Source organism: Astatotilapia calliptera, chromosome 12, assembly GCF_900246225.1.
Source record: "Astatotilapia calliptera chromosome 12, fAstCal1.2, whole genome shotgun sequence".
Classification (NCBI taxonomy): Eukaryota; Metazoa; Chordata; class Actinopteri; order Cichliformes; family Cichlidae; genus Astatotilapia; species Astatotilapia calliptera.
The window spans coordinates 18,562,303-18,576,871 of NC_039313.1; the positions used below are offsets into that span (position 1 = coordinate 18,562,303).

Consider the following 14,569-nt stretch of genomic DNA (forward strand, 5'->3'; position numbering starts at 1 on the left):
TATTTATGAATAAGCATTGACAATATTTAAAGACAAAGTCTTGGTGTCAAGGGAAAAGTCAGAAACTTAGCCAGCTTTTGTAGAAGCACATTTTCTGATGGGGGGGGTGATATGACTTTCCAGCTAACATGCTGGGGAAATAGCTTGTTCTGTCTTTGATAATTAGAATTACAAAATATCATTAAAGAGTTAATGCCTTGCATTAGGACAAAGAGCACAGTAAATCGATATGATACTGGTCAGTGTTATCAAACCAAAGCCATGCATGGATGCTGAAAAACCATAAATGAGCCATGAAATCGTTATCATTGGATGCTATTACAAACACTCTTGTAGCAAAAGGAGCTTCCTCTAATATACTGCACTGTTTAAGCATCACTACACTGTAAAGTTTAATATGAAAAAAGGAAGAAAAAACGAGCGTACGGTTTTGTTAGCTTCCATAAGTTGAAGACTTTACGCACATTTCAGTTTCAGCGCAATGCTGATAATGTTTGTTACACTGAGGGGAAAAAAAAGTTATTAATATGACCTGCTCCCTGCCCAAGTGTAATCCAGTCTGCAGTGCACTTACTGCAGCTATTTATGTGTGCCCATTTGTCAAGTCAATAAATGCAAGAAACACTTGTTCAGGGGCCAAGTTATCATCTTCACCAGCACCGAGATGTTGTTGCATCAAGTTAGGATTATTTGGTGTGTTTCTAATAGGCTACCCATTGCACTGTACACTACAGCCACTCTTGGTGTTAATATTTAGTGCTAGTAACCATACTGTATGTATGTCCATGTGTATTGTGCTCCGTTCTGTTGCTGCTAGTTTTGTGTGTAATGTGCAACATATGGGATCCTGTAATACTGTGCTAGCCAATGTTCATCATCGCCAGGTGTTGCAGATTTCATTTTCCTTCTGAAATCTGTTCTAAGTAACGTCCATCTCTGTGCTTGCATGGAGTGCAGGGATGCGTGATGCAGCAGAAGGTGCATTTTGGGGAAATAATTATTTTCTAAATAAACTTAATTTATAACTATAACTGGTTGTGGTTTGTAAATACAAAATGCTCAAATGATTTGATTGCAACAGCTTTAATACACACAGAATAGAAAATTTATAGACATTCAAGAGCTCTAAGAGCAGAGACGAATCGATTCGAGTCCAACAAATAGAAATTAAATCAATATGGCATGACAGGAGGCACATGTGGCCTACTTTTCTTTTCTTTTTCTTTTTTTACGTTTTATCCTTTCAAAGGACAAAGTTTTCTTTTGGCTGTTAAAAAACACTAATGTACAACAAAAGTCAAATTCCACTGCAGGCCTGCTTCCACAGGATGTGTTCAAAGACTGCAATGGGTGAGAGCTTTTATTTTAACTTTAACATTGGACGTTTTTGTCCTGAATTTGGACGGAGAGTTTCTTTGTGCATCTGTCACTTTGAAATCATTTGACAACACATAATGCTTCATGCTCAGTGTTGACCAACAGCGTAATTACTGTGACAAATGGCCTTTAAGTCTTCATAGGGCTGTTTTAAAAAGCATGAAATATCCTTTAAGGCTAATTCCTAACAGAAAAAATACAACAGCTCATGTTCGGCTTCACTTCAGTCTGGCAGGTCTCTCATGTCCAGGCTGATCGTGGCCTGCTGTGAATCTGAAAGAGATGGTTTCAAGCATATTTTAATATTAAAGAGCAATTTTAAGCTTGGAATCATGAATACGGCTGCCTCACTCTTCTTTCACCTTGTCCTGGTATCCTTTCTTGGCGATCCTCTGCATCTCAAGCCTCAGCTCCTCTTCTTGGATTCGAAGGGCTTCCCGTTCTTCCTCTTCCTCCTGTTCTTTCCTACACCGCTCCTCCCACTGCGCCTCTTGTTGCTGCTCCACCTACATAACATGAAAACAAACAGCTTCACATATGATTTCTTATTTAACCTCCTAAGACCAAACTCTTTCATGGCATGCAATTTTAATTTCTCTTTGATATTTGGGCTGATTGGGACCTGATGAATGTAAAAACAAAGATTTACCAGATTTTTTTTTTTTTTACCTTTTTTTGTTTCTAAGAAAAATGAGAGCCACAAATGAGGATATTCGTATAAAATTTCGATCGAACAGTAGCAGTATAATGTCCTCGTAAGTAGATATCAAGGCCCTTGTAGAGCAAAATTGAGTATTTTGGTCTTAATAACCCAAAATGTGATGTCCACATATGTGGACGCCAGGTCCTAGGAGGTTAATGCATAGTTGGGGAAATAAACCTGAGAACCCCCTCCCATAAAAAACAAAATAAAAAGTATCCAACCTGAGCATTTATCTCTTGCATCCGCGCTGTCCTTCGGCCCTCTTCTTGCTCCTTTTCCCGACGTCTGAATTTCCTCTCCCACTCAAGCTCCTTGATAAGCTCTTCTCGTCTCTTTAGAGATTCCTCCTGAGCCTCACGGTTCTTCTGTATTTTCAGCTCTATCTGCTGCTGTCTCTCCACAAGCACCTTATCAAAAAAGACAGGAAAAACCCAAAACAGGACAACTTTTATTTGAACTCACATCTTTAAGCTTTACTTCAAGTTTTACTCCAAGAGAAATTTACCTCATGCATGAGCCGTTCTCTGGCTTTCCTCTCTTTCTCCCACTGAACTTCTCGTTTCTCCCAAACATGCTGAGCTTCTTCCCTACGAACAAATGGGATGCATTGATTTGTATTCACAGAGCCGCACGTGCGCCTTTCTGGAGAGTTGAGGCTTACTAAATCTTGGCGCTCACCTGTGTAAGACTTCAAACTCAGCTTCCCTCTCACGCTCCAGTTGCAGCTGCTCTTCAATCACACGTTTCATCCAGGCTGCATCAGCGACAGCTCTTTCCCTTCTTGCAGTCTCCAGCCTCCTGTCCTCCTCCTCTCCTTCAAGCAAGGCTGCCAGGATCTTACGATCGGCCTCCTGGTGTCGTAAAAAGGATTTCAAAGAAAAGGTCTGGGGAAGTTATCTGGATGATCACACAGTAAAATCTGCAGGTAAAAAAAGTATTTACCAGTTCTTCCTGCACTTGCTGGGCTCTTCTTCTCAGCTGAGCTCGATACTGACGGATCAAGAAACGCCTAGTGCAACATGAATCCCATATGTAAAGTACCTCAGTAGATTGAAATATCATACCACTCTTTTTGTTTGGTCATCTGGAGAATAAGCTTCACATACCCGATCTCAAACTTCTTCCTCTGTTCCTCCGCCTTCCTCCTGTCCTCCTCTATCTTCTCCAGCTCCCACTGCTGCAACAGTAGAGCCTCTTGCTCCTTTTTCAGTCGAGTGGCCTGTAAGAGAAAAATAAAAAATAATCTTGTTTACAAAAAAAAAGCCTGCAAAGGTGGTTTTGCACAGAAGAAATTGTTTGCTGATGCTCTGAATACCTCTTCTTCTCTCAGCTTCAGTTCTTCCATCTGCTTGCGTAGCTCCTCCCCTCTCCTACGCTCCTCGTCTTTCCTTTTCTCCTCCGCTTGTTTGATCCTCTCCAGAGCTTCTCTTCTGGTCCTCTCGTACTCGTTTTCAAAGCGTCTCGTCTCCTCCTGGTACGCCACTTCTTTCTGCATGTTTGACAAGCTGGGTCACTTACAGTAAGTGTCAAAGCTTTCTTAATTATGCACCACCTTTGAGGGGCTGACCAGAGTAGGTTGCGGCCGTGATACTGTGCTCACAGAGTACACGAACACTGTTCAATTAAAAATAGATGTGTTACATAAAAACTTGGCCACATAAAAAGATAATGACTTGTGGGTCATATGTGTCAACACCGGCCTGAGAAGGGCTATACTATGAAGTACTGAAGCAACTTCTTCAATACTGGCTATCAAAGTTATTAAAACACTGAAATGAACATAACTGACTTTGTCTGGTGCCTGGAATGATCCACCTACCTGTTTCTTCTCAGATATCTGCTCCTGCCATTGGCTGACAATGTGATCTTTATGTAATCCTGACTCCAGCTGCAGACAGATTGAAAGAGTGAGTTGTGACAAAGCTGAGACAGAGATACTGATGACCTTGACCCTGGGTGGAAGGGATACCAGAACATTTCTTTTTCTTAAGTCAACACTGGAATCAGGTTAACAGAAAGTCATGGAATATCTGCATCACAGGCCATATAGGTTTCCAGATCAAATGGATGTCTTGACAAAAAGTGTCTGTTTCCTCTACTTGGTGAACTCTCTAGACGTATGGGGTGGTCACTAGATTCCTGAAGCCGTCAAACACTTCATCAGTGGTAACACCTCGAGGTCTGAGGTATGGGGCTCGGCAACTTGTCACATTTGCATCAATAGTTTAAACTTGCCTACCTTTCTCAGCTCTTGGTTGTTTCTCTTCCAGTGCTCCCTCAGCAGCTCCTGTGCAAGCTAGGCATGACAAAAAAAATGAACGGGGATTGCAAACTTACATGGCACAACACTGTGGTGAATATTTATGGGGCAATATTCCACCAACTTTCTTTCTTCTGTCTTCTCTTGCCGTGCGAAGCTCTTCACTTTTTTGCACCAACTGACTTGCCAACGTGCTCCTGTCGGGCACCATCTCTCGGAGCTCTGCCTCAAGTTGGTTTTGCTCCTCTTGCAGCATTACCCTGAGTCGATTCCTGCGCTGCTCCAAGCTGGCTTTCTTTTCTTCCTTCAGTCTGTCTTTATGGTATGCTGACATACTGAAAACAAAAAGAAGAAAAATGCTTGGGTAAAAAAATTAAATAAATACTAGCATTTTTGTCAACTGATGACAAAGAGCAACACAGTAAATATAATAACATAAGGCTATTTATCTATTTTTTAAACTAATTTATACAGACAAACAAATATGACATACATACATATATATATGTTGTTACACAGATTTAAAGGAAGATACACTATGGTATACTCACAATACAACAAACAACTTAACACTACTTCTCTTAGCATACCAGCATATTCTAATAGGCCAAAGAAATTCATGAAAACATTTATTTATTGTAATTTCAGTATTTATGGTATTTCCAGGATGTTCCTGGCTTTACTACATTGGATTCCTGTAGGTTTTAGATTTTAAGATTTTTCTGCTCCCAGCCTGAGATGAGACCAATCTGGCTGTTGTAAAATCGAGACTTCAACATAAAGGTTAGCCTAGTTTTGCCATAGGTAGGGAGTAGTGTCAAGTACTATCACTTTTTTTATAACACAAAACTTATATATGACATGGCGTGATTACTTACAGAGCCATCTCCGAGGGCAATAAAGGAGAAACAGGATGATAATGCTGGAGTACGTTATGGCAATCATGTAAAATTAATGACAAGAAAATGAAAGGAGGACACAAAAATAAAATCACCAAATATAAAGCAATGTGTAGTTATTTAGTTGGATTGCTTCAATATTTGTGTAACGTTTCGGAGACCGTGTGAGTGAGAGCATCTATGCTGGAGGAAGTTACCTCTGCTGGTAGGATTGACGGGAGCTCCACACCGTCTGTTTCTGGCTGCGGATGCTCTGCTCTCTGAAGTACTGAGCATGCAGCTCCCACTGCTGCCGCCACCGGGCCTCCTGCTCCCGCTGCCGGGCCAGCTGGTCGGCCAAGACCCGAGATCGACTGGGCACACGGGTCGAAAGTGTCGGCAGAGCCATGAACCTGAACAGTTAGCACAAATGAAAGCTTGATATTAAATTTGCTAAAAATAACAGTGCAGACATAGTTTCATTAGGGAATGTAGCCAGTCAGTATGCACGAATGCAGACATCACAAGTCAAAGGTCTCTTGGCCCCATCATATATTCACTAATGCTGCTTTTTTAAAGTAACTAGTTACTTAACAAATACTGACGCCGAAGACAGCTCAATATCTCCACTGTTATAGGTGATCTGCCCATGAAAAAATTATAATTTCATGGCCATAAAGAAAACAATAAGAACAAAAGACTACCAGCTCCAACTACCCGTCTGCACTCGGATATAAGGAGCGTTTAGCTACACCGATAGCAGCCACTTTACCTCTCGGTGCTACCTTGGATTGCCTCCCCTTGGCTTTTAATAAAAAAAAAAATCGACGTTTTGCTTTCAAACAAGGAAAGCTCAAATTTACTCACTACAGCTTTCCTTAGTTACCGATACATACACTTCCTAGTTACTCATACGCTACGGGATGAAGTGAAGGTCAAATTTAGTTAGCGGCGGAAAACGCGAAACGCATAATTGGAAGTTTGTTTCCGCCACTGAATTTTCTTTGTCTTTGTCGTCGTCGATAAGTCATGATTTTATGTGATTATCTCTTCGGTCAGTGTGTTGAAATTTTGTAACTTTCCTTTAAATTTTCGTTAGATATGATTCGACACATCTATCTGATACTACCACTAATACTATTACTACCACTGATATTAATAATATTAATATTAACTAGAACTTACATGAAACTAATAATTAACAATAAGAACTAGCAAACCTACTCTGCAAACTAAACTATATTTAACACAAAATGTTAAAACTAAAAAGGACTAAAATAAAATAATCTACGTAAAATACCAAACTGCGGAGTTCATGTGTGATACTATTTTGTCTGTCTCTTACAGTAAGATATTACATAGTTGTTATATGCTTGCACGAATCCCGGGATAACTATAACTAACTAACAGATAAACAGATAAATTAAGTGGAACCAAAGAGCGATATTCCACCAGACTCCATTAGTTGGCAGCAAAGCAGCACATGCGATTAAACGCAGAGGAAGACCAGTGTCAGCTGATGGAGCACATCAGGTGCTGTTTACTCTGGACTTGTTTCTTCTGTCTGGTACCGTTTATCCGCCCTCTTACCCCGGCAGGTGGCGATGGCCCGGACCTATCACTAACATGTCGATCACATGAGCTCCTCTGCAGCCAGGAGTTCAGTGTAGGTGACTTCCATGTGTGTGTAAGAGAGAGAAAGAGAGATGTGTGTGTGTGTGTGTGTGTGTGTGTGTGTGTGTGTGTGTGTGTGCGTGTGTGTGTGTGTGTAAGGGTGAGAAAGAGAGAAAGAGAGAGGTTTCTCTATGTGTGTGTGTGAGAGAGAGATTTATCTGTGTGTGTGTGTGTGTGTGTGTGTGTGTGTGTGTGAATAGAGAGAGAGATGTCGCTCTCTCTCTCTCTCTCTCTCTCTCTCTCTCTCTCTCTCTCTCTCTCTCTCTCTGTGTGTGTTCTCCTCCTCCTATCACTGTGAAGCTGCAGTGGAGGACTGACAGCCTGTTGCTATCATTTCAACAGTTAGGAGTGTATCCGGACTAAAGAGATGGCTCTGCTAATGGAGCACCAATTCAGACAGCTGCCAGCTGACAGACAAGTGGAAACAAGACCGTTTCTGGAAGCTGTGTCATACCTTCCACCATTCTTTGGTAAGTGAAGTTTCCACAGTGTAACACAGGGGAGACTACATTAATGGGACTGCAAATGAAGTTGTGAATTTTAAAAATAGATGACAGCAGGGAAAATGTATAGTTGTGGTGCTTTATGATTAACCTCTCAAAGGCTTCCAGATTAATGCCACGGACCAATCGTGCTTTATACTTCCAGGACTGTTAAACTGGTCCAGTAGGCACAAAATGTGCAGTTTACGTTAAAATTACCACCCATGCAATGGACGTGTTTTTTTCCACTGCTGTGAATCTTCATTTGGAATTTGTCTGATTATTAAACACTGAACTTGTGGTGAGGATAAATCTGTCACAACACTTCCATCTCGTTTAACAAAACGATGTTGCTCTTCCTAATGATAATCTTTTCTGGATCGTGTTTCTCTCCACCAACCTGTCCACAATCCTTTAGCATGCATAATTTACTCCACTGGCCTGGATTTTAAGTTGTGAAAATTGATTAGTACGGTGTTGAGTTCCCCATGCCCATTCACCGGTGCCGCAGTGCGCCAGGGCATCTTTGTGCGGCTTCATTCTCTATTAATATGCCAAAGTCCCTCCATTGAATTTGCCACGTGAAACCCTTGAGATGAACCAAGTCTGATGTCGATATTAGGCTCTTTCCTCCTTGTCACCATTATTCTTCCTGACCCAGAAATTTTTGAGCCAACTTTCCTACAGGCCATTACCATCCCGCACACTCATAGTACATTCACACAGGTGTCTGAAACTCTCTTCCCTAATTAGTGTCCTAATAGACTTCACTCCACTGGCACGTTCACTCTCCTGTTAGTCTTGTTTCAACACACCAGTGTATTTTATTTTTATTTATATCTAAATAGAGACTTGTTATTTAACCTGTAGTAGTAAAAGTTAGTAGTAAAATGTCATCATGGCTTTGCCTCAAATCATTCTGAGTCATTTCAATTAGTAAGTTTTACTTTATGCTTGTTATTAGTAATAAATAATTAGTAGATAAATAATTAGTTTCAGAAGTCCAATATTTAGTACAAAAACCTTTTCCCCGTGGAGTGTATGGAAATTAAAGGGATCTGAAACATTAAATGATGCCATTAGTGTTGTGGCGATGCATTACACTGCATTGCACAATAGAAAAGGCTTAGTCATGGGTAGTTTCCAGTAACAGCTCAAGAGCTAAAGGCTGTCTGTTGTGTTAGCAGGTCAGCCATGAACCATGGGAGGTCCGCACTCGAGATGTCTTGTTGTTCATTATTACTATTCACTCAGCATCGCCTAATTAACAGATACCAAATGAAAACAGTGTTATGTGTCTGATACTCGCTGTCCAACAGCAGATTTTTGTCACCGCACACATTTTGACCTGTCACTGGTGGGAAAACAAAGGAAAAACACTTTCTTAACGAATGTTCACTAAACAATCCTGCACTTTATTTATTTATAATCATAGTTGTAGAGTCAATGCTCACCTGTCACCCTACAACATACCTGCCGTGCAGCACTGATGCAGGGTGCGGTCAGAGGTTACACAGGCTTAAAACTTTTAACCAGAGGGTGCAAAAAAACCACTGGCAGTTTGCACATGCTTTTTCCATCATTTTACTAAAGCTATATCATTATTCACGAGGGGTCGCCACAGCACACAGCTCTATTTATTTGATTTGGTAGTTTTCAGTTCTTTTAAAAACCAGATGCCTGATGCAACTCCAAAGGGATTTGTGTCTGCTTTCAGAAACAAATCAGGGACGAATGTGTAAACCACTTAGATTTTTAAAGACATTACTGTTCAACAGTCTACAAGTACGGACAGGTCAAATAGCAAACATGGGATTAAGCTCTTGGGATTCCATTGTAATCTTGAAGGACAGCTATAATTAAAAAAATCTAACTTCTAAAGGGGTTGTGAGATTGTTCGTAAGTCCCCACAGATGATCCTGTGCATTCAAACTGGAGTTTAAGTCAAGTTTAATACAGATTCAAATTGAGCTTTTGTGTTAATTAGTAGGAGATGTTGATTACCTCCAAAGAGAATGTTCATCATCTCATATGAGCTCCGTAGTTTTTGTTCACATGTGTGGGGAAATAAGTTTTGACTTCTTTAATTGCGAGTCACAGCCTGTGTAAATATTCCTCCTCAGACTGCCTCGGCTCTACTATTTTCGCACCGATCAAGGCTGACATATCGGGTAACATCACAGTAAGTATGCCCCTTGACTTCTACATTGCTAATGGATGATACAATGATACAATAACTGTTTTATTTAACAGAAAATCAAGTCTGTTTATGATAGCAACCCCGGACGGTTCAAGACTCTCCAGCAGATTTTGGAGGCAGAGAAGGACATGCATGGAGGAGAATGGCCCAAAGTTGGAGCAACTTTGGCACTTATGTGGCTAAAAAGGTGTGAGAAACTCTACATTTTAGACCAGGGGTGTCAAACATAAGGCCCAGGGGCCAGAATCAGCCCAGCAAAGACTCCAAGTAGGCCCGGTGGACAATTTTCTAAAACATGAAGGAGGGCATATATTTTAAACTTTTAACTATATTTTAAAATGTTGTTTTAAAAATACTTTCAGCTATCAATTTGACATCTTTTCCTGCTGATAAAGAATCCCCAACAGCCATTAATACCACGGCAAAAGTTCTGCTAGCACTCTGAGCCCAGAGTGCTAGCAGAACTTTTTCTGTAATTTTACACATTTATCATTATAAAAACTGAGATTTTCTATTGAAACATCACTTCTTCATCTTTTATTAATATATCTTAGGGACTGACTGTGTAGTTAAAAGTCCTTACATTGACAGAAAGTGGAGTTTCACTCTTCTGTCAATGCCACTTAATGTGGCCATCGATGTAAAATGAGTTTGACATCCCTGTTTTAGACTGTTGTGCTGCACTTGCTTCGTCAAGCTGAGAAAAGTCCTCGTCCATAATCACTGTGCATGTCTTCTTGTCCAAAAGGGGTCTAAAATTCATCCAAGTTTTCCTTCAGAGCCTGGTGGACGGTGAAAAGGACGAGAACAATCCAAACCTTATCCGAGTCAATGTCACCAAAGCCTATGAAATAGCACTTAAAAGATATCACGGCTGGTTTGTGCAACAACTGTTCAAGGTGCATTCAAAGTAGCTACAAAAATTTTCTTTATACAATAAATGTGTCATAAGCTCATTAGACGCGTAGGCTTGTGAGTAAAATCTGTGCTTGTTCTTATAGGCGGCTCTTTTTGCTGCTCCGTATAAGTCCGATTTCCTGAGAGCCCTCTCCAAGGGTCGGGATGTCAAGGAAGAGGACTGCTTGGAAAAAATCAGAAAATTTCTCATCAACTTCTCTGCAACTGTTGATGCTATATACGACATGTACAATAAGATGAATGCTGATCTAGACTACACAGTGTGAATGCAGGACTTCCCTGCGTTTTCCTCAGTGGGAGTGATGTAATCATTAAGTCGTTTATGTTCAGCAGCTCTGCAGTCCGCATGTTTAAAAGACAGCTCACTGTGACAGAGCATAATATTCACTTCCGGCTTTGCTGGTGAATCTTTTCCTCAATCTTATTTGATTCTGGGACGAGAAATCCAAATATAGCTATAAAGTAAATATTGTTTTTACATAACAATTGCATTTCTTTACTCTGTGTTTGAACATTCGTGTTGCATTCAGGTTTTAAATTATTGTTGGGTGTTTATATCTATTCTTATGAGTACTCAGTACACAGAAATGTGTTAGAACTATACAAAGTTAACTTAACCAGACAGGACCAAGACGTTAATGTGTGGGATATCTGATGCTGACATATTTAATCAGCCTGTAACAAGTCATCACAAAATATAAGATTAATTATGAATTAGAAAGTTTCTAATCACACGGAGGAAACAATATAAACTGGGAAACGGTTTAATTTTGCCATTATAATGGGACTGTCATAGTGTCATGCTACCTTTAAGCAATATCTCTCTAACACAGGGCTCTATGGTAGTTACACTGAAGTGACTACAGAGAGAGAAGAATCCATATGTTTCAGCTTATCCACCAAACACTGTCTGTGATTGGAGTTAAACTTAATCATTACCTGCACTACAACCAGCAATCACTATCATGACTTCCAGTATTTAGGGCTCCTCTCTCTATTCCTGCTCTACGTGAACATTCTCTATTGCACACACCTGTTTGTGCCTTAAGCTGGAGGTGCAGCTCATTTAAGCGACTGTGTCAGCTTTTCTGTGTTTGATTGTTTTTATTGTTTTATACGTCCGTCACTATTAAAGGCAAAGTCTGCCTAACATATACTTAGCTGCTATGCTAAGTTGTGCTGTCTTTCTAAAGCAGTGCTTCATCAATGTTTCTCATTCTAAAGGTGCTTTTTACCCTTTAAGCATAATTTTAAAAAGCTTTTTCATTCCAGTTTTTGACATCTCTAAAGGAGTAATTTCAAGTAAATGTCAAATGATTGATGAGTGTGGTGTGTCTTCTTGCATTATGTTGCAGTGTGTGTACTGTACAAGAAAACGAATATTGTTCTTTCATATTATGTATTAAAAAAATGACAATTTGTGTGATTATCAGTGAAATTATTTGTCTTCTTTAATTTGTTCCCTATCATTGTGTAATTAATGTGTGTAATTAATGTGTGTAATTAATGTGTGTAATTAATGTGTATTGTTCAACCCCCATTTCTTTATATTTTGCTTCTAAGAAGCCAGACTTTCTTGTCATTTTTTAAAAGGAGGCCTTGAGCAATAGTTCTCCATGCTTTCAGAAGGTCTTTCAAAGTTTCTCTTTAACCATTGGCTGATTTTTCACTCATTTTCAGTCCAGTCCTTGCACCGTATCATTTTCAAAGGAGTGCTTTTGTTTGCTAAACCACTTAACACTGACCTATGACCTATTTATGCATAAAAAAGACACCCGACACAAGGGATGAGCCAGTGTTGTCGCTCCACCTAAAAGACAACTTGGGAAAGAAACTATCTTAAATTCTATCTTTAGGAACTTGTCTACTACCAGCCTGTCACAAAACATATAATTTCTCCCTATTTCTTTAGCTGAATTGCTGAAAAATGCCAACGCTAACACAGTTTGATAGGCATGAAATAGTATTTTTGCACCAATAAGGTGATCTCAGTGGAAGGGTGGCTGTCAAATAGGCATTGTTAAGGAAGAGAAACAGAGAGCCAAAATTACACAAGAACTGGAATGAAAATCAGTGGCAACAGGTTTCATGGAGTGACGAATCTAAATGTGACATTTTTAGTTACAGTAACAGAATCAACTTACTTGGATTTCCTCACCGGGATTTTTTTTTTAACATGGATTAAGATACAGGGAAGCTTGGCTTTCCAGGTCATGTTGAAGAAAAAGATGGCCATTCCAAATGCTGACTTTCAAACTCATTAGAATTTTATAACCTCAGTTTTTGCCTTATATACTGTGTTTCCACGTTTAATGTTTATACTAAATCGCTGCACTTGTTTCCAATTTTTCTAGCAAAATATAAAAGAAATGAAGGGTGGCTCAAATTTTGTACTATACTAGTAATGAAATACTTTTTGATAGTAATCTTCTCTGTGACCACCAACGACAGTTTTGTTTGTCAATATTTTTACAATAAGACATCTCTATTTTTACAGCAATCTCAGTGCTTGGGCTAACCTTAAATGCTAAAGCTTTTTTACATTATGTGGGGGTCAGTGATAAACTATACACAGTGAAGCAGCTTTAAAAGCAGTAAATCACAACATCAAAAGAAGTGGCTCTTTGTTTTGATAACTGCTCAGACATTCTTATTCTTTTGTATAGCGCCTCATGTTCCTTTTATTGGTCTTGCCACACCCTCCTCATAGGAATTTAGTAAACTCTTCTCCGCTCCATTGTGTGAGTTTGAAGAGTGGAATAGAGTGTCAGAATCTGACAAACTGCTGCTGTGTGAAGGTATGTTGTTTCAGCAGTGCATTCATGTGTTTTTGGCACAGAAAACCAGGTTAACAATTAACTTAACTTTCAATCTCTGCTTTGGTTTAGCATAAAATTAGATGCCTTCAAAATAAAATGAAAATTCCAGAATAGTGTGGTGCAAAAGAAAACAAGTGCAGTGATTTATTGAACTGTGTGCAAATATTCATGGAAATACAGCATATAAGGCAAAAAGCAGACTTTGCACAATTCTATCAAATTTACATTTTTCATCATTGACATGCTGAAAATTGAAGCTGTTGCCAATCAGATGCTTTCCAGATGGTTTTGCAGGGTGGATCAAAGTCTGACTGCACTTTTTTGCTTTCATAATTCATCAGTTTTGACAAGATTACAACATCCCGGCCTGAAACGCACCAAGTTTTTCTGTGTTTTACAGATGGGTGTAGACACTGTTGCACCTCTCTCCCCTGACCTCCTCTGTACATTCTGACAACGATGATTTGAACCAAAAATTTCACATTGAAATTCAGTACTCCATAAGTCCTACCCAGTCCAGTTCTTGTATGATTTGGCATACCTTAGCCTTTTTCTCTCTCTTTCCCTTCCATAAGAATGGTTTCTTGACAGCCACCCTTTCACTGAGACCACCTTGTTAATGCAAAAATACTATTTTGTGCCTGTCAAACTGTGTTATCTTGACATTTTCAATAGATTCAGCTGAGTAAATCAGCACAAATTATATGTTTTGTGACAGGCTGCTATTAACAAAGAGACTAAAGATAGAATTTAAAATAGTTTCTTTCCTAAGCTGTCAAACAAAACACTGGTTGATCCCTTGAGTTAGGTGTCTTTTTATGCATGGAAGGGTCATAGGTCAGTGTTAAGTGGCTTAACAAACAAAAAGCATACTGTACCTGTGAAAATGATATGGTGCAAGGACTGGACTCAAAAAGCATCCAATGTCCAAAGAATTTTTTTAAAAAGACTTTCAGAAAGCCTGGAGAACTATTGCTCAAAACTACTTTTAAAAAATGACATGAATTCTGGCTCCATTCTTTATATTTTTGCTCACTGTAACCAAAATATAAAGAATGACTCCTGACTTTTGCACAGTAATGTTGATATGACAGAATGAGAGGTACTGTAGACATAAAACAAACAAACAAGGAAACAGATAACGTCAGCTCGGAACTGTTGTTTATGGCGGTACAAGAAGAGGAGAAAATTCCTGGTGCACCATAGTGGCTTGTAATGGCATGTAAATTGTGCTCAGGTGTCTTTGTAATTCCAGGAA

General features: G+C 39.4%; 2 protein-coding genes across 5 annotated transcripts; one reads left to right on the top strand and one right to left on the bottom strand.

Moving 5' to 3' along the window:
* Positions 1–1,067: 1,067 nt before the first annotated feature.
* tchp (trichoplein, keratin filament binding) lies at positions 1,068–6,128 on the bottom strand. Of its 2 annotated transcripts, none has more exons than XM_026187060.1 (13): positions 5,991–6,128; positions 5,437–5,631; positions 4,465–4,675; positions 4,320–4,376; positions 3,900–3,968; positions 3,396–3,569; positions 3,187–3,299; positions 3,023–3,089; positions 2,759–2,931; positions 2,586–2,667; positions 2,302–2,487; positions 1,740–1,883; positions 1,068–1,650 (listed from the first exon to the last, which is right to left on the bottom strand). In XM_026187060.1, the coding sequence occupies exons 2-13, from the start codon at positions 5,625–5,627 to the stop codon at positions 1,618–1,620; spliced, it is 1,500 nt and encodes a 499-aa protein (XP_026042845.1). In that variant the 5' UTR covers positions 5,628–5,631; positions 5,991–6,128; the 3' UTR covers positions 1,068–1,617. The 2 variants fall into 2 exon arrangements, with proteins under 2 accessions (XP_026042845.1, XP_026042846.1); XM_026187061.1 differs by having other exon boundaries at positions 6,086–6,106.
* A 602-nt stretch (positions 6,129–6,730) lies between these two features.
* gltpa (glycolipid transfer protein a) lies at positions 6,731–11,817 on the top strand. 3 transcript variants are annotated; one of them, XM_026187881.1, is made up of 6 exons: positions 6,731–6,888; positions 7,235–7,362; positions 9,498–9,556; positions 9,628–9,761; positions 10,323–10,473; positions 10,576–11,817. In XM_026187881.1, exons 2-6 carry the CDS (start codon positions 7,260–7,262, stop codon positions 10,756–10,758), a joined length of 630 nt encoding a protein of 209 aa, XP_026043666.1. In that variant the 5' UTR covers positions 6,731–6,888; positions 7,235–7,259; the 3' UTR covers positions 10,759–11,817. The 3 variants fall into 3 exon arrangements, with proteins under 3 accessions (XP_026043666.1, XP_026043665.1, XP_026043664.1); XM_026187880.1 differs by having other exon boundaries at positions 6,731–6,884; XM_026187879.1 differs by lacking the exon at positions 6,731–6,888 and having other exon boundaries at positions 7,176–7,362.
* Positions 11,818–14,569: the final 2,752 nt, after the last annotated feature.